The sequence below is a fragment of the Ruditapes philippinarum genome, unplaced genomic scaffold, assembly GCF_026571515.1.
Source record: "Ruditapes philippinarum isolate M1 unplaced genomic scaffold, ASM2657151v2 ctg1780_1_1_1_1, whole genome shotgun sequence".
NCBI classification, from domain to species: domain Eukaryota; kingdom Metazoa; phylum Mollusca; class Bivalvia; order Venerida; family Veneridae; genus Ruditapes; species Ruditapes philippinarum.
The window spans coordinates 1-25,044 of NW_026857615.1; the positions used below are offsets into that span (position 1 = coordinate 1).

At 33.7% G+C, this 25,044-nt stretch overlaps 1 protein-coding gene across 4 annotated transcripts; it reads left to right on the forward strand.

The window, feature by feature from the left end:
* Positions 1-270: 270 nt before the first annotated feature.
* On the forward strand, positions 271-12,495 carry LOC132750346 (kinesin-like protein KIFC3; the record flags this gene model as incomplete). Of its 4 annotated transcripts, XR_009628533.1 has the most annotated exon segments (12): positions 271-498; positions 1,308-1,419; positions 2,214-2,395; positions 2,848-2,952; positions 4,253-4,380; positions 5,016-5,133; positions 6,368-6,497; positions 7,480-7,677; positions 8,406-8,557; positions 9,915-9,990; positions 10,452-10,472; positions 12,304-12,495. XR_009628533.1 is itself a non-coding variant. In XM_060740311.1 (11 exon segments), coding segments are annotated over 10 exon segments (1,389 nt in total), but the record flags the coding sequence as incomplete, so codon positions are not given.
* Positions 12,496-25,044: the final 12,549 nt, after the last annotated feature.

Consider the following 25,044-nt stretch of genomic DNA (forward strand, 5'->3'; position numbering starts at 1 on the left):
TACTAGAATTTTAGAATTAATAGGTCATCTTCTGGCAGATATTATCGTTTAAGGTGACATGAATGGTGACATTGTCATACTCTCGGTGCCTAATAGGGTGAATGCACCCTCATTCAACCTAAAATACATACATAGTAGCAGAAAGCATCAAAACATTCTAAATTCTTTAAAATTAAAACTATACCAATGGATATAATTTCTAAATTTTCACTTATAGTTTAAAGAAACCTATATTTTGTTCAATTTCAATGTTGTTAATGTATATTTTAGATGCAGCAAGCCTTTGCTGTACAGATTGAGGAGGCTGTACAGACGGAGAGACAGACGACGGCAGAGAAAATGTTGTTCCTGGAAACCAAGTACAGTGAATTGATTGATCAGCTACGTAACATACAGCCTATCTTGTCCGAGTTTATAGAATCTTATATACTCCTGCAGAAAGAGGTTACACAGTTTCCTAAAATTATACGTAAAACTGTCAACAGTGTGAAGAAAGAGGTTTGTTTGAATTTATGTAATCTTCATATGATTTTGTTTAGAGCTTAATGGTCTAGTACATGTATGCAACTTGATTAGCATTAATTAGACATATCATAGAAATTTATTTTGTCAAACCTGTGAAAAAAGGCCATGGGCTGTCAATGAAGGTTTGTCATAAAAGTGGTCTTTAGTTACAGGTTGGTCTTTATTTAGAGGTGGTCTTAAATATAGGTTTTTCTATTTAAAAAAAGAAGGAAAATTTTATAAAACAATTCTTAGGCTTGGTTTGTTATATTTTCTTTGACAGGTTTAATGCCAGTCTATATTGACAACATGTAAAATTCTTTTTTTTATCACATGAAATTTTAAGCCGGAAAATAATGGAAAAGAAAAGAAATCAATATTTGATGAGCAATTGTTTTATGTAATTTTTCATATGTTATGTGTTTAATGATGAACAAAAACATGATACTTGCATCACCTTGAAAATATATACAGGCAATATCACATCATGAATTTACAGGGCGTTTTTCACTTCATTAGCAGGGGCCCTTAAAGTGCTAATTTATCTGAAGAAAATTCTTTAAAATAGAATTAGATTAAATTAATATGAATTCCCCCCCCCCCCAAATTAAGGGAAGGGCCCCTTCCCTTACCTATGAGAAGACAAATCATTCATTTTTTAATAAAATAAAATTTACATTAAGTTTTTTCTACATTCCGTTTTATTTTTCTCCAAATTTAAGTGAAGGACCCCTTACACTACCTGTGAGAAAACAAAGCCTTGCTGAAAAGTTTTGTGATGTTGTAATTTTCATGTTTTACAGGTGGCAGGTGCTATAACAGGTGTTAGTGAGTACAACAAGGAACTGGTACAGAAATATCAGAAGGAGATGAGACTGAGGAAAAAATATCATAATGAACTTGTTGAACTTAAAGGTATGGTAAACTTTATATTAATTGTCACCTAAGTGCAATAACTGGTTAACTAATATTAAATTAAGAAGAGCTTTACCCATTTGATGCACTAAGGTGTCATAATGTTCAATAGAATAAGGGCTTAATGTTCAATAGAATAAAGATGTTTCATTAGATTAAAGTTGTAGGCGTCCGTGGCCGAGTGGTTAAGGTCTTTGACTTCAAACCACTTGCACGAAGGGCACTTGATGTCTTCCTCCACCAGTAAAGCTGGAATGTCGCCATATGACCTATACGGTGTCGGTGTGACGTCAAACCAAATTAAACAAACAAACAAATTAAAGTTGTTACGGGAAGACATTATAACTGTCATAGGTGTATAAATTCACCTTAGGGAAGTAAGAGGTTAACACCCATTTAAATTTAATAGGAGACGAGTTTACCTGTTTACTGCACTAAGGTGACAATATTATATGATCAGTATGAAAGAAATGTAAACTTAATGACTGAGCTTCACTGTCAAATTCTCAGAATTCAGGAAACGTCATGGTAACAGATTTGGGATAGAAGTTTGTTTTTTTTAATCTGGGACTTATTTTTTTGTTTGTTTTTCATACTGTGATACAAATTTTGTTATCATTGTTACTTGTAGATTTATGTTTATATTTTGTGTGTTTAGGTAATATATGAGTATTTTGTAGCATAAGATCTCTGATTAAAGATATATTTATGTTTATATTTTGTCCGTTTAGGTAATACATGGGTTTTTTGTCTTGAAATTGTTGTAGATTTATGATTATATTTTGTGTGTTTAGGTAATATACGGGTATTTTGTCGTGTACGACCTCTCATTAAAGAAGATGGTAACGGTCAGCAGGCTGAGAACATTGTTAGTCTAGATAATGATGATGACGGTGTACTATATATCAACAGTAAAGGTAGAACACAGACCTTTGACGTAGATAAAGTGTTTGGTGAAAAAAGTACACAAAACCAGGTAATTAATCAAATTTTACTATCTTTTGTTTTTATAAATATAACAGGATTTTTTTATCTGATCAACAGATCTTAATTTCTGTTCTTGTACAAAATTTCTGTAAGGATTGAAATAAATAGTATATCAGTTCCTTTAAATCAGTGTTTTACAGGAAAATCAGTATAAATTTGGAAACAAATCATTATAAAATAAATCCATGCGCAATAACTAAGACCCCATTTTAAGTAAATCAATACATCAGAAAATATTTTTACAGACGACACGGAAAAGGTTGGGTAGTTCTGTTTGTCTGATAAAATCATCTTAATATTGCTTTATGGTACTGAATTTGTGGCCGGAAAGTGCTAGGAAACCAGTAGCCTGTCTGCAAATATTACTTGAATTTTTGTACATTTTACAGTCATGTCATCACTAAAAATGTGTTTATTTAAAGATATAATTTATCATTTTAGGTATTTGAGGAAGTGAAGGCATTGGTAACATCATGTATAGATGGTTATAATGTATGTATATTTGCCTATGGTCAGACTGGAAGTGGTAAAACTTATACCATGGAGGTAGGTTAAATGATTAAGATGCTTTGCTGAAGTACAAAGGTACATTGCTGCTGTATTTTTTTTTTTAGTCTTATATGTTCGATCTCTGAATGTGATAATACATGATTAATGAAAAATATCCATAGCTTTCATTTCTTCATGGCTGAATTAACCTCAACTTTGGTCATTTGATGGTTATAATTCCTAGTATAACATCAACCTAATACACAAATGAAATTATTTGTCTAGAATTGACATTATAAAGCATTATTTTGTAAACATGAAAGAGTGTTGCTAAATTCTATATATTTTTTTTTCACTAAGTAAATACTACAATAAAGCATAAAAATATTTTCTGTTTTTATGCCCTTCACTGCTTGGGGTTTGGGGGATATAAATTTGCCCTTTCCTGTTTATCAGTGTTACTGTCAGTTCATAGACTTACAAAACAGTGAAATGTGTGGGCACACCCTGTATCCTTTTGATTTGCTATGTATTGTTCCATGTTTAATATAGAATCAACATTGCATGATTGACGATATATAGAATCAACATTGCATGATTGACGATATATAGAATCAACATTGTATGATTGACTAAATATAGAATCAACATTGTGTGATTGATGATATATAGAATCAGCATTGTATGATTGACGATATATAGAATCAGCATTGTATGATTGACAATATATAGAATCAACATTGTATGATTTACGATATATAGAATCAGCATTGTATGATTGACAATATATAGAATCAACATTGTATGATTGACGATGTATAGAATCAGCATTGTATGATTGACAATATATAGAATCAACATTGTATGATTTACAATATATAGAATCAACATTGTATGATTGACGATATATAGAATCAGCATTGTATGATTGACAATATATATAATCAACATTGTATGATTGACGATATATAGAATCAGCATTGTATGATTGACAATATATAGAATCAACATTGTAATGATTTACAATATATAGAATCAACATTGTATGATTGACGATATATAGAATCAGCATTGTATGATTGACAATATATATAATCAACATTGTATGATTGACGATATATAGAAATCAGCATTGTATGATTGACAATATATAGAATCAACATTGTATGATTTACAATATATAGAATCAACATTGTATGATTGACGATATATAGAATCAGCATTGTATGATTGACAATATATAGAATCAACATTGTATGATTGACGATATATAGAATCAGCATTGTATGATTGACTTAATACAGAATCAACATTGTATGATTGACGTAATATAGAATCAACATTATATGATTAACAGGGTACTGAGAGTAATCCAGGCATAAACCAGAGAGCTCTAGCAGAACTGTTTGAGGAGACAGCGGCCAGGGTAGACTGGGAGTTCAGCATTACTGTTAGTGTGATAGAAATATACAACGAAATGATCAGGTACTTTATACTGTCTCAAAATCTTCCTCCATTTTAACCCTTCACAACCTGATTTTGTGTTATGAATTTGGCCTGCGTTTGATTTAAATTTGGGACAGTCCATCTGAAGTGTAAAGGTACAAAAATTGAGCTTTCAGGTCAGGTGCAGCAAGGCTTTCTTGGTTCTAAAGTGGAGGCAGAGGCTAATTACTTATGGTTACATTAGGGTGAGGGATAAATAGTGTATCAAAGGGTTAATATCCAAGTGATTCCAAGCCAAGATTATTTTCTCGAATATTTCGGAGGGGGGGGGTGGGGAATCATCAGAAGTGCCAAATTTCTGCATTACTCAAATGCATACTGAATGTAAGATTGCGTATTATCATTTCCATAATATGTTTTGAAGTAATGCTGTTCAAATTTCACTAAAATTTTGTTTTCATTCTTGCAATTAACCGTTCTAAAATATGGCCATTTAATAAATTACATAGGGTGTATTTACAAAATATTAAATTTTATTTATTTTGCAGGAAAAATATGAGGTAGAATGATGCTTATTTCTTTTAAGCGCAATGTTTAATAGATAATTTTGTGTTTGTAATCAGGATATTTCTGTGTATTCATGGTTGTTTTATTTTTCCTATTCTATTTACCAGAGACCTTCTAGGTGATGATACATCATTTAAGATGGAGGTGAAGATGAACCCGGACGGTGGCTATCATATACCTGGACTGTGTTATGTTACTGTACAGTCAGTAGCAGATGTAAATGAGGTAAATATTAGCTCAATATAGTAGATGCTAGCTGAGGACTTAATAAAATATGATGCTAGCTCAGGATTAAATCAAATATTTAACATTTGATGTGTCTTGAACAGCTTGTTTAAAATTGAATGCAGCAGATACATATTTCTTGTTATTTGTAGAATATGAATTTTTATATATTAATGAATTATTTCATACATGCCATAACGTCCCGTATACCCAGGACAGTCCCGGAAATAAGGTGTCTGTCCCTGAGATGATTTATGTCCCGGTAAAAAAAAATCTAAAATAATCGACTTTGAAGCAAGAAATTTTACATTTTTATATAATTTTATTGTCAAGTTTTATAAACTAGTCTAGAACGCTAATAACGAGCGATTATCCCCTAACAGTAATGGTGACACTAATCCTTTGATTGGTATATCTACGTGCCCCTTCCAACAAATAATTATCGGCAATAATTTTGATCAATTAAAAGATTAATTGTTTACCCCATGTGGCTTCCTGAGCGAAGGTGTCATACACTGTAATTAACAACTGGCCAGTATAAATTTAATCCTATTAGTGGTCAAACACCGTGAAAATTACCGCTAAATTTGAGGTGATAAAATCTACAAGATTCAGCGAATGTTTCAGGTTAACGACATGGCTAATTGTCATTACTTAACATAGCTTTATTCTATTCTGTGACTGATTGAATTAACGATGCCTAAATACTTAAAAATGATAGAAAAACTATTAATATTTATTGACATTCTGTCTTTTGTTTATGGTGTCATTAAATTTGCAAGTTGTAAATACTGGTAATATAGGTTGTATGCCACTATGTAAATTTTAAAAAAAAATACGTTTGCTGATCAATGCCCCACCTCCAAATGAAAAGTGTCCCGGAAATGAGTGTAAAAATTATGGCATGTATGATTATTTTATTTTTTTTTTCAATGTAACTAATAGAAATTTGAAAACCAACAATTGACTGCATAATGACCATTCTATAAAAGGATAATATTTGTAGACTACTGGAAACAGTTTGATATTTTATTTGACATATCTAAAGTTTGTTTTTAGTTGCACAGAATGTTATCATTCGTAGATATTCTAATCATGCAAGATACTTGGTCATTCACTCACTAAACATTTACTTGACCAGCCATAAATTTATATATGTTAAATTAAAGCAACAATCGCCTGTCTCGTCGTTATCTCTTTTGTTGTCTCAAAGGGTTTAATTGTTTCTCTACAGTGTTTCAGAATAGGAACACAGAACCGTGCCACGGCAGCCACGAACATGAATGAACATTCTTCACGATCTCACGCTCTCCTATGTGTAACTGTGATAGGCTTCAATAAAACCACTGCTGCTAAAACCACAGGTTTGTTACATCTAATCCTTTTCATTTCAATATCAAATATATAATAATATATATACACCCACCCCCAAATTTTTTTTGACCCCTACTGTTGCTTTAAGTTTGTTGCACCCGAGGTTAAACAAAATCATCTTTCCTGTTTTTGCGCAGTATGATATAAATTGTGTTTGTGTGCCTTTAAGCCAAATAAAACCAATAGAAATCTTGAATGGATTTGCCCATCTTTTAATCTGGACAAGACCATTCACCATTTTTAGGGACAATTTTAAGATTTGTTCTGAGTGAACAGTGCAGACCATGATCAGATGATATTATGTACTGGCTGATCTTGGTCCACACTGGTTGCATTGGTAGAATTTATAGCATCCATGGTTGCATTGGTAGAATTTATAGCATCCATGGTTGCATTGGTAGAATTTATAGCATCCATGGTTGCATTGGTAGAATTTATAGCATCCATGGTTGCATTGGTAGAATTTATAGCATCCAGCAGGCTAAAGGTTAATACAGTTATACATGTACATTAGTAATTCATGTTACTTAATGTTATTTCTTTCTCTTTTCACATATATCTCTTAAATGTGCATATCATTCTTTGAAATATTGTTATGTTTTATAGAATTTCTTCTTTTATAACTGATGCAGACACAGGTTTAATTCTTCTATGTGATGAAAGTCAGTAAATCACATAATTATACCCCTTTAATGTGCAAATCATTCTTTGAATTAATGTTATGTTTTATAGAATTTCTTCTTTTATAACTGTTGCAGACACAGGTTTAATTCTTCTATGTGATGAAAGTCAGTATCCAAGTGAGGGAGGATGAAAAATATTAAAAGTTCATTTCTAATAATTAAGTCATGCTTCGGACTGTAGATTTATACCTAAACATACACAAATTCACCACTATGTACACAATTTATGCTTAAAGAACAGATCACTGTTGTGTAAACAACACATGTAGAGAATTATTTTGATTTACAGGCAAGCTCAATCTTGTTGATCTGGCTGGCTCAGAGAGAGTAAGCAAGTCTAAGGCTGATGGTGCTAGACTGAAAGAAGCCCAGTGTATAAACAAGTCACTGTCATCACTAGGGGACGTAATCTTTGCTTTAAGGTCAAAGCAGAGTTACATCCCTTACAGAAACTCCAAGTTGACCTACTTATTGCAAGATTCATTAGGTAAGTTTATATTTTACTACACATATAATTGCTTATGATTTGGAAAAGAAATGGTGTTATTTTGATAATTATTTTGTCACCTTAGTGCAGTAATGGGTTAACTCCTTATATGATTTACTAGGAGTTAGCTTGTTACTGCACTGAGGTGACTATTTGTCCATTCCATCATGTAATGTTTAATGAAATGTCACCAAACTGTATAGTGAGTTACTAGTTGCATGCTGACAGTGTCTTAATATGTTCAACTGGGGAAAGGGTTATTTCCCTTTATATAGTCAAAATTATGCTTGAAGGGGTCTTTCTTGTGTTATAGAGCCAGTCTGCCTTTTTAGGTCAATAATTATTTTTGTCACTATTGATAACAAATATAGCATTTTTGGCTGGGTTGCACAAGTGCAAACCCTGGTTATAGTATGGTGAATGTCATGCGGCGTGTGGGCAGGGAAAAATTTTTCATAACAGTTTTCTCAGCACTGAATTATCACAGCCTCTTGATATTTGGTATACAGCATTAACATGTGGTCTCATATGGTGGGATTTCGATTTCAGGTCTGTCGCTCATCCACTTCCTGTTTACCGACTTAGTTAAATTATTTTTTGACGTTAATGGTAGAAAATTTTCGTAATTCTACAGCATCATGATATTTAAAATGCAACCCGGCCATTTCTGTCTTTGACCATTTTTATTTGTATCAAATGAGATTTGTACAGCTTATAATTCTTTGTAGGTGGTGATAGTAAAACTCTCATGATCACGCAGATTGCCCCAGTTAGGAAAAATGAAGGGGAGACAATCTGTTCCCTCAATTTTGCACAGCGTGTTAGGAATGTAGAACTTGGTGCAGCCACTAGAAAGTTGGAGAATGGGGATGGGACAGAGGTAAACACTAAGATTTATTTCAATAATTTTATTCCAAATGAGTTTATTGACTGTCTTCACTGCAAATATTAACACTCCACTCATCAAGTTGTCATTTAATGCATTGATCAGGGTTTTTAACTCTGAAATATGACTTAACTCTATCTTGATCACTTGCACCACACTGTCCTGTACATACTTTGAACTCCTACATTTAAAAAAGCTGTCCAGCAAAATTAAGGTCTGTGGTTCTACATAGATGCCTGTTTGTGTCTGAAATAATGCATGGAGGGGCACCTGAGACCTTCCTCACCAGCTAAGCTTGAAAGACACTGTACAACTAAGTGCAGGTGTGGCATAAAATTAGTCAGAAGGAAGAAAATGTTTAAAGGTGCATGCCTCCAGATGAGCCAAAGAAAATTAAACTTGAGAAAAATGTAGTAAGATTTTAAGAAAAGTAAAAAGATTTAAGATTCAAGTAATAATTTACATGGTATATGCAATTAGGACTGATTTTACAGTATTTGTCATCATATTTCTACTGAGTTACTAACTATTTTTGCTTATTTTGACCTATTTTTGTAATTTATATGGATTACAAGTGCTGCTTGCAATGTGTAAATTATTTCACTTTTAAATACATTTCTAAAATTTTCATGAAAATAAGTGTGAATCTGGAGGCATGCTGCTTTAAAAGCAAGCCACTTTTAAATAACTTGAAATTACTATTAATATCTGTATTTATCACTGTATTTCATTTTCATTTACGTTTGTTTTTCTGGTTACAAACACATTAATAATAATTTTGCACATTAAAATTTCTTCTCACTACCAACAAAGTTTTTGTTAATAATTAAACGTTATCTTATTCTAACATCTGTTGCTGCTCAAAGTTGCAAAGGCCATTCAAAATAATGTAATTATGTTTTAGCGATTTTATGACAGTATGCAAAGATACTTTATACATGTCAAATGATTTTAAAATAAAACTTAATCTATTCCTGAATTTACTTGTTCTTTTATTGAAAAATGTTGGAAAATATTGTATTCTAATGAAAGCTGTAAGATTTTGGCAAACATTAAATGAATCAGTAAAGTTAAAATTTGCTTTAAATTATCAATTTGAGCTAAAATTGGGGGGAAAAAATAGTCTCTAAAGAACGCCTAAAACAGTAAAATTGAAACAGTTGCAGGTTTGGTTAAATTGCACCTGTTCATGAATAGTACTGGACAGTGCAAGCTACCGTCTACACACCTGCTGGCACAAACCAACTTGATGGAACATAATTTTGAATGGCCTAGCGTTGTTGATAATGTTTTTGTTAATTTATGGTTTAACAACTTTAATGATAATCACCTATGTGTATGTCTATATTAGGCGTTTCAGACACCACGTCGTGGAGTACGAACCTAAATCATCAACATCATCATCACCTTATCATCATTCATCATCAGTAAGAATCTTTCCTTTGTTAATATATAAGATTATCATCTTTTTTTCCCTGTCATTGTGCATGATACGGTGAAGCAACTAACATTGTAATCTACTTCCCTTTTATCCTGTTAGGTTTTGACCCTATTCTAGATATTTTGTTTTGGTTAGTTTATTAAGCTGTCTTATAAAATGTTCAAATTTCTACTTTGGAAGCTTACTCGAGCCTAGAAAAATATTTTAATGGAGATTGGCAGTCTTCCTATGACCATAAAATTTGATATATCTTATTATATTTGACAATGGTTTGGAGGCAAAATTTATATTCAGTCATTTTTTCATCCTTATTTATTCACAAGTTTGGCAGCTTGCCCACTTTTATTTAAGGTTTTTTTTTGGTGTGAATTGATACAAATGTGATACTTCCTGATTAAAGATAAAATTTCATCTTTTAAAATCTGGCCAATCATAAATTTGTTGCAGGAGGTGTGCATTGAAGTTAAGGTATAATCCCTAGATTGGTTATTTGCTTGTTATATATTCTTGTATATTTATTTACACATTATTTACGTCCAGTCTTTTTAATGTGTTTGCTTTTGCATGTTGTGTTATGGTTTGATGTTTGTTTATATAGTACAGTTTTTCACTGTTCACTATATAGTCTTGTTTTTTTTATTGTTTGTATACTCAGTTAACTAGAATATATCATATTGAAAATAGATTTTTTTATGAGATTTATTCATGATAATGAGTAATTTGGGAAGTCCCCACTTGAATCCACACTTCATAGCAGCCATATCATTTTGAAAGATCTGAAAAAAGTACCAAAGATTGAATAATTATAGCTTTGATTGATCAGCATACCCTTCACAGCTGTCAGATCACATACACTTCACTGCTGTAAGATCACATACCATACACATCTGTCAATCACATACCCTACACAGCTGTCAGATCACATACCCTACACTGCTGTAAGATCACATACCATATACATCTGTCAATCACATACCCTACACTGCTGTTAGATCACAAACCCTCCACAGCAGTTAGATCACATACCCTCCACAGCAAGTAGATCACAAACCCTTCACAGCTGTTAGATCACATACCCTTCACAGCTGTTAGATCACATACCCTCCACAGCTGTCAGATCACAAACCCTTCACAGCTGTTAGATCACAAACCCTCCACAGCAGTTAGATCACAAACCCTCCACAACAGTTAAATCACAAACCCTTCAAAGTTGTCCGATCACATACCCTTCACAGCTGTTAGATCACATACCCTTCAAGCAGTAAGATCACAAACCCTTCACAGCTGTTAGATCACATACCCTTCCATGTGTCAGATCTCATACTTTTCAATCAGTAAAATCACATACCCTTCACAGCTGTCAGATCACATACTCTTCAAGTAGTAAGATCACAAACTATTCACAACTGTCTGATGATATACTCTTCACAGCTGTCAGATCAAATACCCTTCACAGCTGTCAGATCATATATCCTTCATAACTGTTAGATCACATACACATTACATCTGTCTTGTCACATATCCTTAACGTCTGTTCGATATTATATTGGCGGTTAACAAAACTTTTGCTCAATTTGAGTTATTCAGGTTCATTCCTGAAATAATTTAAACCCCAAAAATTTATTTGTAGAAAACCACCAGTTTGATACTTGAAAATTCCATTAAACTTTATGAAAAGCTTTAGAGTTATGCCCCATTTTATTTTATAATTTTTGTCAGAATGAGTTATAATTTCAAAACTTATAATGAAAGATATCAACATGATAATTGGAATCCTTGATAATCATGACCATGCATTGTTGTAAGACTATTTTCCTGAAAGCAATATTTTAGGAGTTATATCCCTTTTTAATCTATAATATTTATAAAAAGTGGATATTGATAGTTGTTGCCCTTTACAGATGACCGTTAACACCAGATGGCAGTGCTCTTGTTTTATCTTGTATTTTTATCTCCTTACTGTAAAGATTTATAATCATGTGTGTAAACTGTGTTCTTTTGCATGCAAGTTGTATTTATCAAACATTTAGTATGTTGTTTGTACTTAAACAAAATAACTTGTTTTAAATGCAAGAAATATTTTTAAGCATTAAATTTAATGGAAACTGTACCTTAAATAAATTGCATTATGGGGTCATATTGTGTTTGAAGTTATACATAATATTTTATGACACAAAGATAGTTTATGACACAAAGATCAGAAAAGATCAACAACAAAATGTGACTATAACCATTCTTTTAGATACATTATGTGTAAATGTGTAATTTCATTCTTTTATTTGATTTTTGCCTATTCCAGAATGATCCTTCTTCACCAGCTAGAACATATTCCACACCACAGAGAATGAACATGGTTAACAAATCAAGTACACCTACATCTTCATTGGCGCTGAAATCAAGCACACCTTCAAATATTGCAAATAAAGCCAGTACACCTTCTTCCAGCTCGAAACTCACACCAGTACGACATGCAAGAAAGAAATAATAATTACATGTATTTAAATATAAAAGAAATACAAGCATAAAGTCTTGCCAAGTTACACATACTAACACATTTGTTAAGCTTTTAACATAGAATTACTCAGTGTAAGCTTTGATGGTACCTAAATACATATACCAAGTAACCGATGGTGTAGAGGAATGTCCGGTCAGACCTTGTACATGTGGCAAATTTCTGTAACTAATACTCTTAGCATTTAAAACAAGCTCTTGCCATATTAGGAAAATGAATGGATTATTTATAGCTGATATTAAATGACTATATCTAACAGAGTTTAAATATTAGTTTTTTGATATTAAAGAAATATGGGCATAACAAGATATTATAGGATTTCTTAATTACAGGTTGTGTTTATTTTTAAAGACATTTTTCAATTTTGAAAGAATGTTCATGCACCTTACATATGCTATTTATGTACCGGGAATGATTTCTAGGTGCACTTGTACGTTTGTTTAAATAACAGATTTTTCTTTGTTGATTGCTTATCATAATAATTTTAACTTGTTTACAACTTATTGCATTGGTTCAGATACCAGTTTAATATTCAGGGTTTCACTCTTTATATTAAAATGCTAAATAAGAACTTGATATATTGGGCAAATTTAACCAAAAGTCACAATTGAATCACCATTCAAGATTTTATTTCAAGGCCAACTTGTTTACTTCTTGTTTACTTCTGAATTGATAACAAATATTTTCATTTTGAATGAATTTGATAACTGGTATATAATTTATTTTGATTTTGAATCAGTTTAGTTAGTTAAGGCACAGTGATTGGTTAACTATTTTAAGAAATTAGTGGGTTTTTTCCCCAGCCAGTGGTTAACAACAACAACAAGTTTAAACTTTGAAATGCCTGTACTATATAAAGCTGATGTTACATGCATTTAATTATTAGACTGTAACCTTGCAATTTATAGCTTGTATAATGAACAATTAAAACTACACTATGATTGTCCAGTGCATGATTTTATTGCCTATACTGCTGACCCATGTGTTCTTCGGATTAAGAATTGAGAAAATCATGACATTGTTTTTGTCTTATTTTTTATCCCACCTGTGAGATTGGTTTCCAAAAAATGGTTTGGATTGGTTGCACAAGTAGGACACCGGGTAAAAAATGTGTTTTAAAAATGTAAAATTTCAAATGAAAAAAAAAATTGAAAGTTCAAGAACCTTGACATAATATTACCCTTTCTATGACGGTATATCAACTGCCATTATCCACACACATACATTTCCTCCTAAACCACAAGGTGGGTTTTGATCAAACTTTACTGTTGGCGATCCTCTACAAATACTACATGAATGCTTCTATTCTAATGCATAACTAAGTCACTGCAGCTAAACATGTACTTTTAAGATGAAACCCAGAGCTTTACATATTTGGCATCACCTTGTGTCTGTTACAAAGGCTGTATTAATTATGTTCATGGGGTCAAAATATGCCCGCACTGGGAGTCGCTAGTTTTGATACACTTAAATAAAACAGGTGCATTCGCGCCGCCTTCACATCCACTTCTGAAATGTTCCCAAATAAACCCTTAATCACCTGAATTTAAAAGATTAGCTGTTCTTATTAAAAATTTGTATTCAAAATTTTCTACTCGCAAATGTCAACGTAACGATCGATGCTCGCATTGGTCAATATTTTCCATCTCCGCTTTCTGTCTGTCACCCAGTAATCATTTAGTACTGTTGAAATGGGAGATCGGGACAGCATTAACATTGACAAACCGTATTTGAATGTCTGAATACAACAAAAAGGGTCCAACTGCACAATTTCACACCTTTTGTCCACATATTTTCCCCGAGGGACTCCTCCTGTACCTATCCCCACTCGTAGCTACTCATACAAGCGGATGGTCTTGTACATTGTCAGCCCCTAATTTCCCTTGCGCCACAACTTACCAGAAATCATAGAACCACCCCTGTAAGAAAGCACAGTAGATTTTAGATAATTTGTTTGAAACTACAATGTACAAAGCTTTGGTATGTTGGCATGTAGTATTGCCAAGCGGACCTTAATAGAACTTACACAAATCACGTCCTTTTGGTCACAAGTCAGACTTAAATTATGGGTTTTAAAAAAAACTAATTTAGAAACCACAGTGCATAGAGCCTAGATATTTGGCTTGCGGCATCATCTTATGGTCTTTTAAAAAAACCAAGCTCCTTATTCATAATTTGCCCTGCCCTAGGGGTCACTTTATTTACAGAAATTTATACAGAATTACATACATATTTAGAGTCTCTTATATGAATCTACCCAGAGCTTAAGTATTTGGCATGCATTGCCGTAAATGTATGTATTTCGCCCATAGTTTAATGACAAAGCCCAGGGGGAACTTAGTTTACAAAGAAAGCAAACTATAGAAGTCTTATCAGCAGGAACCACTATGACCATCATTAGATTAGATTAGATATTTGGATTGTAGCATCCGATTGTGGTCCTATACAAACTTTATGAAAATCATGCTTCTTTGGTTGGGTCGAAGTTGGACCTGACCAGGAGGGTCACTTAGATTACATAGACCATACTTTAGATATTTGGGACATGTAATCTTGAGTTTATTAACAAAAGTTACATACTAGAAAATCACGCAACACAAACTCTTTAGCACACACACGCACACTGTTAAAACTTATTTTGTGTAAATTATTTGTGCATCTATCACAACTTTTCAATTTACCAAAAAACGCAGGTTATGCAATTAATCATATCATAGTTAATCTAATGATCAGTGACAAAAACAGTTTTGCGTTTAGATGATCATAAGAAGATAAATAAATAATCGTCACATTTATCTCTCGTTTGAGTTTATTTGCGATGTTTGTTTTTGCCTCTCTATTACTGATCTCTATTAAAGGCACATGATGCCTCAAAAAATAATATATATAAGCCGCGTCACGACAAAACCAACATAATGGGTTTGCGACCAGCATGGATCCAGACCAGCCTGCGCATCCGCGCAGTCTGATCAGGATCCATGCTGTTCGCTTACAAACCCTATTACAAGTAGAGAAACTGATAGCGAACAGCATGGATCCTGATCAGACTGCGCGGATGCGCAGGCTGGTCTGGATCCATGCTGGTCGCAAACGCATTACGTTGGTTTTGTCGTGACGCGGCTCATATTTTTTTTACTTCTTTAGAAAGGGCCACCATGAAGTTCATTACGTTTATATAATGGTTTTAGAGCATGCTAGGTGTTTGTTACCTGAAGAAAGTAGCGCTTTATGTAAAATAATTTGTTATAGATGTAGCAAAATGTAAACAAAGTAGTATTTTAAATTCCATACGAAATACCAAATAACTATATCTGTAGGCAACAGAAGAAAAATAAATGATTCGAGTATTTGTATTTTGCCAATGAGTAGCTTTTCGAACCTAAAAAAGTACACCAAAATGGGAAAAAAAAATTTTGAGAAATGAAAATAAAAACATTTCTGGTGTGTGATGGGCCTTTAAAATTTGTTACAGAACTTTATATACCATAGTTAAATGTGTGTGCTTGCAACTGTTTTTGCATATTACCCAACTTCATATTCTAACTTCATTTTAAATATTACTGTGTCTACTCATGCAGTAACATAAATAACACATAACATTACACTTTTTTTTTTTAGAAATTTATGTCTTTGTACGATGAATTAAACTCGCATATTTGTTTGTTATTTTCTCACGTTTACCAACTGAATGTAACCTATCCGTGTTGAGCGCACGTTCGGCCACTTTCGTTTCGTTGAGTTCATTAATTACCCTGCAAGAAGCAGCAAAAACATATCGCCTTTTAGTTACCATAACAACAATATGAATTGGCACATTAGACCAGAACATTAACTTTTGCATGCTTTTTACATATAACCTTCGAAAAGAAACTGTTCATTCTACTGAAATGTTTAAGGAACAGCTTTTCAAAATTCAAAGAAAGACATAAAGATTAACTCCAAATTTACACGGAATCAATTTTAAGACATGCCGACGGACAGGATGTCGAACCCCCGCTCGTCTTAATTCAAACCTGAACCTATAAGCTTCAGATCAAGGAGAAAGATGTATACATAGGTGAGATGTGCGCAACACATCCTCTTTATACCCAAGATTGCATTATCTTAGGTGTTTTTGGCCTCTGACCCGATGACCATGTTTATGTGCTTGAAACAGTGTCTTATGATGAACATTTATCCTTAAAAACTCAATGCATGTTATTTGAAAATTCCTCCATGCACACAGAAGTTATGGCATGGACAAGTTTAGATACACGCACTCACACACAAACATTGAACAGCTATTTTGACAACTATGTCGAGCTCAGCGTAAGCAGACTCGACAAAAATCCTCTGACCACAAAGCATAATACATCAAAGCATAAGCAAAATACAGTGCGGACAAGCAAATTTTGATATTTTTCGCGCGACACTCCGCCTCACTATGGAGAACATTTGGCACAAGTTATATTAAAATCCCGCCACGCATGTAGAATGCTCCGGACACGGGGTTTGCGCCGACCCCTAAGTGTGACATTCGCCTTTGAGTGGCGGACCTGGTTTTGCGAATGACACACCACCCTATCATGGTGAATATTTGTATCAAACTATTTTATGATAAGACTACATAACTCTTCAAAGAATGAGCAAGATATAGACCGGATAAATCTAGACCGACGTACGGACTGACGGACGCACATACACCAAACTGCCAAAAGTGAAAAGTAGCGACTGTTGTCTCAGATTTTGAATCCAGTCAATCAACAAAGAACAAGTCAATATATATATATATATATATGTATGTATGTGTATGTATGTAGCCCCCCCCCCGCCCCCTGGCGGTGTGTGAATAAGATGCAAGGCTGCAGGACAGGGCTGGGAATCAAAACTGCGTCGTATCCTACAAAATGTAAACAAACGCCGCCATCTTGGAACGAAAATGTAGGTTTTTGTTTATAACTCTTTTTGTTGGAAATGACTGAAAACCAGATATATGTATTAACACGCTACACTATTTTCCGCTTCGTCTGGTATATGTTGCTTGCACAATCATTTTGTAAATCAAAAGTTATAGCGAACTTGCAACTCGAAGTGGAGCAGAATTTTTATGCAATTGTGTGGATACGACGCAGTTCATATTGCTTTATCTATCGTTTTTTCCTTCAAATCAATTATATACTCGTTTTCAGAGTTCACCATTAACTTCAAAACATAATTTTGCATCATTTACTAAACTTTCATTAAAAAGAGTTGTTTATTTTCCAAGAAAATAATAATTTTTTCGAAATGATACGACGCAGTTGAAAATAAAATATGATACGACGCAGTTGTATTTTCATTGCAGGCTGCATATTGGTTAAACTATTTAAATCATGTGCTAGGTATGCTAATACCGGTAACGTCCAACAACATTTCTTGTTTACAACTAAAGTCAAAAGCAGAGGTCACTCATTGGTTCCATAAAAATGGAAATGTAATACAATTCTATTAAGGATGCATTTTCGTCGCATATTAGTTCCTATCATAAGCATCTGTAAATTCCGAAAAGCTGTATCAAATGCAATATACATTGTACATTGAAACACGTGATCGCACACCCATATGACAACCGTGAACGTGTTCCAGTGTTGCCTTAGCATGCTTCTAAAATTGTTCTCGTGAGTTCGAAATGGGAGTGATTACTATTTTTGATACAAAATTCAATATTCCAGTGTAACCTCTCCTGGACCCTGTATTAATCAGGAATGACATTTTTTTTAAAGAAGATAAAGAATTACATTATTACATAATGTACTTATGTCTTTTACGTGCCGATTTTATTGTATTCATTTTCTTAATAATCGGTGAGAACAGATGAGCTTTATTATTTGAAACTGAACATTAAATTTTTAAAAATATATTATAAATGGTTAAGCTAAAATATATTTTTGCAAGTAGGTTATGCGTTCGGATTAGTCATTTTATGTTCAGCGCCGCGGAACTTTACCGCTGATTTTGTCGTATTGCATTTCTTTATCGCCGATGAGGAAAGGTCTAAGGAATGTATTTTCTATATTTGCACTTAAGTATCATTCTTCTCCATCAAAAAACTTTGAGTTTTCAAAATCGAGTTACATATGAGACAACTACAAATTATTTTGTAAAGAAGGTGTCCGTTTTGCAAAAGTATTTTACGCTGTGCACCGATACAGATATAGGCAGACATGATCTTTCAACAGTATTGAAGAAAATTTAGGTCAGATTATCGCATCGAATTTTCAACAGACTAGAGACATGGCATCTTAAAGCTACAGTCTCACTTACATCCCGGCAGAGCCCCGGTAGACGTCCGGGGTGATCCGGGAACGACCGGGGTATGACCGGGAACAACCGGGGTACATCCGTAACTCCAAACTCCTCGCAGCGGTTACTTCCCCTGATCTGTACAGTTAAAGTAGCAAAGCGTGACGTAACCGCTGTGAGGAGTTTGCCGTAACTCTGCCGGCAACGTCCTGGATGATCAGGGATGATCCGGTAACATCCGGCATTCGACCCCGGATGGAATAAAATATTTAATATCACCGGGGTGGTCCGGGATGATCCGGGAAGGTATAGCTTTGCCGGCATCATCCTTAGCTCTGCCGGGAACGACCGGGGTGATACCGGGAAAGCACCGTAGCTCTGCCGGCACAAACCGGGGATGATCCGGGGTATGATATAGCCGGTAGAGTTACGGTAGAGCTACGGTAGAGCACCGGTATATGCCGACAGAGCCCCGGTAACTACAGGCAGAGCCCCGGAGGATAAAGGTAGAGCTACGGTTGATCCCGGTAGAGCCCCGGTTGAGCCCCGGCAAAGCCCGGATCATTTCAAAAAAATAAGGACAATTTGTGATGATTGAACTTGTTTGTATTAAAAGCCTTCCCATTTCCCTTCTATCCAGTATGGCATAAGGATTTTTCAGAAAATCATCATGAATTACTATTCTGGAACAATAGACATTATATTAAATAAAAATTATGTATCAAAGTTATCATTTTCGGGCGTTTTCAATCCACCGGGGTTCTATCGGGGCTCTGCCTGGATCGTCCTGGGCTCTGCCGGGGCTCTGCCTGGATCGACCGGGGCTCTGCCTTGGTCAACCGGGGCTCTTCCGGCGTCATCCGGGAACAACCGGGGAAGCACCGGCATGAACCGTAGCTTCACCTGGGCTCTGCCTGGATGATCCGGAGCGCATCCTGGGTGGTTAGTAGGGAACTACCGTAGTGCTGCCGGGGTAAGTGTGACCGCAACAATAATTTCATCCCGGATCGTCCCGGATCATCCCGGTAACTTACCGGGATGGTCCTGGGCTCTGCCGGGAGTAAGTGAGACCGAGGCTTAACATACCTTCATACTAAAGTGTGATTTTTATTTGATAATGAATTGCCTGAAAACTTAAACAAAAGTTTTCAGAAAATGACTTCACAGAGGATTACCCCCTGTTTACATTGAACATTTCTCTGCAGTCATACCGAAATAAGAAATTTAAATGTTATTCTCTTTATAATTAATTCAAATATTTATAATCTTAAAACTTCACGCCAGAAATTAATAAAAAGCTGCTTATTTGTACAGCTGACGTTAACAAATTTTGTTGAAAAAAATATCAGACAGGTGTGTCCGACCGAAGCCGAGCTGTTTATGTTTACTGAATTCAAATCACTTGAACTGAACTGCTATTAATTCGAAAACCACCAGGGACTTTTTATTCTTTCGTGTGGAAAACCTATCAAGCTAGTTGGTTCTCTGCAGTTCAACATTTTGCCTGAAATAATTCACAAAGGCGCACCTAAGGTCCTCGCCCCTAGTAAAGCTTATGTCTAGAATGAAAGTTTGAAGACAAACCACAAAAAGCAATCATTACCCAGAATACACAGAACCAGTTAACTTAGAGCGTAGCTAGCCAAAATGAATTCAAGTTAATAGATTTCTACATTTTTTTTTTAGAAAAAAAATTTAGGGATAATATTAAACATACAGAAAAATATAAGAAATTATTTCAGATATTATGATCAATTAGGTAACATGTTCATGTTTAACTGAAAAGTAGCTTCCGCAATGTAAACTTTCAAATTAAATGTTATATTGGACATTCTTAATAATCAAAAGCAACGAAACATAGCTATACACCGCAAATGATCTGGGGTTTTTTTTATCTAGCGCAAGTGATTATTCCATAAAATAGAAATAAATTGCCAAAATTATCCCTGTTGAAAAGACTGCCAAAAATACTACTGCGTCGTATCATATTTTATTTTCAACTGCGTCGTATCATTTCGTAAAAATCATTATTTTCTTAGAAAATAAACATCTCTTTTTAATGAAATTTTAGTAAATGATGCAAAATTATATTTCGAAGTTTATGGTGAACTCTAAAACAAATATATAATTGATTTGAAGGAAAAAACGATAGATAAAGCAATATGAACTGCGTCGTATCCACACATTTTCATAAAAATTCTGCCCCGCTTCGAGTTGCAAGTTCGCTATAACTTTTGTTTTACAAAATAGTTGTGCAAGCAACATATACCGAACGAAGCGGAAAATAGTGTAGCGTGTTAATACATATATCTGGTTTTCAGTCATTTCCAACAAAAAGAGTTATAAACAAAAACATACATTTTTCGTTCCAAGATGGCGGCGTTTGTTTACATTTTGTAGAATACGACGCAGTTTTGATTCCCAGCCCTGAGGATGATTATTAAACTTTAAAAAAAAGCTTTTTTATATAGAACACTTGTCTTGGTGCTTGATTGAAATTGCACAACAAATATTCATTTTTTGCTAGGTTTTTTATACTCTTTTTTCCCTGCTTTTTCCCCAAGGAATTCATTTTTATGATTTAATGCATGCCATGTGGAGCTTTATCACATAATTTCAGTGAAGTTTTTGAATAAATGAATATGTTTGAACAATTACAGAGTAAGTTTACAGCATTCCGAACGCGTAGTTATACATGGCATATTGAAACGTATCCGCTTCAATGCAATTCTTTCAAACATTTTCTATTGAAAAAAAGTTGTTTTTGTAACTGCATTCTTTATTTGACTGAAATGTCAAGGTAGGTGATACTATATACATATATAATAACCTACTTGCTGCAGTAAATACTTTTAGGTCAACATTCATATTTTTGGCTAATATTCCGGAGGTAAATTATCACCATTTTGTGCTTAAAATGGGTCCGTTCTCGACAGCGGAAGCTGCTTTTTGTGTCCTTACGGGTGGGAAGATCCTCATTAAGCCTAGAATGCATGTACATACAAACAGGTTTTAGATTAAAATGCGACTAATCTTGGTCTGCACTGGTTACATGGGTGAAAGCAGTGCCCGCGAACAGGCTAAAGAATTATATTCGCTATATGTAGAAAACAAATTTGCCATTATTGCATTAATGTACATGTACTTATATGGATTATGATTTCGGCCAACTCAATCCTAGCCCTCTTTATTCCATAGTAAATCAGTCACATTTGGGGCTTAATTTTAGGTTTAGAAATATACTGTCTTCAATTTTAAACGCCAACACTATTCAGGTAAAATGAGATCAGAATTATATGATGTTAGCCATTTAGATGCTCCAGAAAATCACTCCTGTAACTGTCCAGTTTCAAAACTCTTGTGTGCTAGAGCGAAGTACATATTTAGTCCTTTCATCCAGAAATGAGGTCCAAAGCAACTTTTAAAAGAACCAGCTATCATATAAAAACATACACAGGTGTAATATATATTTACTTTAAGTATAACAAATCAAAAAAGGAATGATTTTAAATAGGGCACTTTAAATGTTTTTAATTGTTTTTCTACAACAGGTTGGGTCTAATATTCCGTACCGGGGTAAAAGATACTGTGACATAAGACTAATAAAAGTACATGCAATGATGTTGCAACATTTTAAGTATTCAAAACACGAACATACTAGTATGAGATGACCTTAAATATATTATTTCTTAAGATACAGATATGAAATATCAGTATTATGTTCGATGCGTGCACTTTTATATTTTGTCTTTTTAAATAAAATTGAGCCGCGTCATGACAAAACCAACGTAATGCGTTTGCGACAAGCATGGATCCAGACCAGCCTGCGCATCTGCGCAGTCTGATCAGGATCCATGCTGTTCGCTTACCAACTCTTTTACAAGTAGAGAAACTGATAGCGAACAGCATGGATCCTGATCAGACTGCGCGGATGCGCCCGGCTAGTCTGGATCCATGCTGGTCGCAAACGCATAACGTTGGTTTTTGTCATGACGCGGCTCATATATAGTTTATAGCTAGATAAAATCTCTTATGACATTGTGGCTATATTTTTTTTTTCTTAAACACAAGTTCTCAGTTCGGTAGTTATACGCCACTTTTGCTTTTATGTTAATTTATTCTGTAGTTCAATATCCAGATTATATCATTGCGGAATTTTTCAGCCACATATGGGGATATGATTCTGCTTAACAGATATTTGTTATAATGGCATAATTAACTTTGCCCATTTTTCACTTTATAAACTGTAGTTGTTTTTATTGATCTCCCCATACTAGTACACAGTTATTCTGCTTATCGGCCGATAAATGTACGACAGGTTATATGGCCCCATATTAAAGTGTTTTTTTGAGATATAACCCTAGCTATATCGCAGACAGTCGTTCATAAAGGGCCATATAACCTGTCAGATATATATAACGAATTTAAAATACAGCAAGCATCTCTCTTCGGAGAAAATAGTGAGATTTCTTCATAAATTCATAAATTGACAGTAGCAACGTCACGATTATCCAATAAAAAGCGACGTTACACACTCATTAAAATAAAAAATAAAATTTTATTCCATTCCAAAATTATAAGTACATGTATCTCGACATCTTAAATATAAAATATTACCAGTACAGATGTTCTAGATTTTTCCTTATGACAGGTTTTCTAGATAGAACCAGAAAATAAATTTCGTCATTTTCGAGACAATGGTCCTTAAATTTGTGCATATGGTATGGCGATTTTATTTTGTCTCTTTAAATAAACTTTCTATCATCTATTTATATGAACATCGGGAAATGAGAATCAATCATTGAACTGACAAAAATACATCTTTTTAAAAACAACTCATGGAAATGCATTTCATAACGAATATGCTTAAATCTCATTTTCAAAATGAATAACGTTACAAAATCCACAGATCCATACAATAGACGAGTAAGAAAATGTGAAAATTACTGACGAATTCTTGGAAGTACCTACTTATTTATTATTCAATTGTCTAATGTGAAATAATTTACATCATCTCATATATTGACAATTTATTAAGAACTCGTAAATGATTGTCCCGTAAGTGACTCAGTCTCCAGATGCTATGGATTGACAGAAAGAAATGTAAATACTTTAAATTATATATTTATAATGATTTAAGATTAACTTATTTTTATTTATGAAATGGAGCAGATATTCCTTTGGCAAGGTTGGGCAATATTAACAATATTTAAACAATTGAACTGAAAATAGTAAAAAAAATGAGTAAAAGATCGTATAAATGGTCTTAGAAGTTCAACAAAATTGCTAGATTTGCATAAAAACCAAGTTAGTGTAAACGAAAACAATAGTACGAATCAAATCAAATATTTTTCCTCCTAGAAAAATCACTGATTTATAATTTTCTTTTGCTCTGGTCATTTACGGGACAAGTCAATCTTATTACTATTATCTTATAATTGAACTGCAAAACAATGTACAGTATGTTTGTTTAAACAGATATTAAGTATCTAGATAAACTTAAGTATTTTATATCAAGATGCATGAAAAGTCATTGTCCATTTAAATGAAACATCTATGAAAATGTTATAAAGTTTTCAGAATGTATTTAATTAAGGACAAATACTAGTTAGTTCTCACTATATCTGCTCCAAAGAACCTTCTATCTTACAATTAATACAATATCGAATGAATATTTCCAAATTAATTTTACCATTTACGGGACAGTTCAGCCAGATACGGGACAGTTCAGCCAGATACGGGACACGCCTGTTTTCATGTTTACTTCATTTTGTGATTGAAGTATTAGTTTGAATGTATTCGCATATGAAAGTAAGTATCCATTGAACTCTATAATTGTCAAAACGTCTGAATACCAACTACAATATCAAAATTATGATTTTTAGAAGCTATCTGCAAGTGAAAAAACACATTTCAGATGCGTATGTTTAAAAAACATGGATACTTCTTTGTTTTCGTGGAAGAATACTATTCCAACAATACCAACGTCCATTAACAAGTTGAAATAATTCAACAAATCTAGCAGAATAAATCACAAGAGAATGTGAAAGAGGGTGAGTCCCGTAAATGATAGGCTCGTAAATGTTGAGAATTCCTGTTGACAAGGGAATTTTATGAGAAATTGTGGAAAGGTTTACATGAATGACAGAATATAAGCATGGCAAATATCCGCTCTAGATATCTGAAGTATTATAACAATGAAATAATTGAAAATATATTGCAAAACGCATGGTATTGATGAGACTCGTAAATGATTTTCTAAAAAAT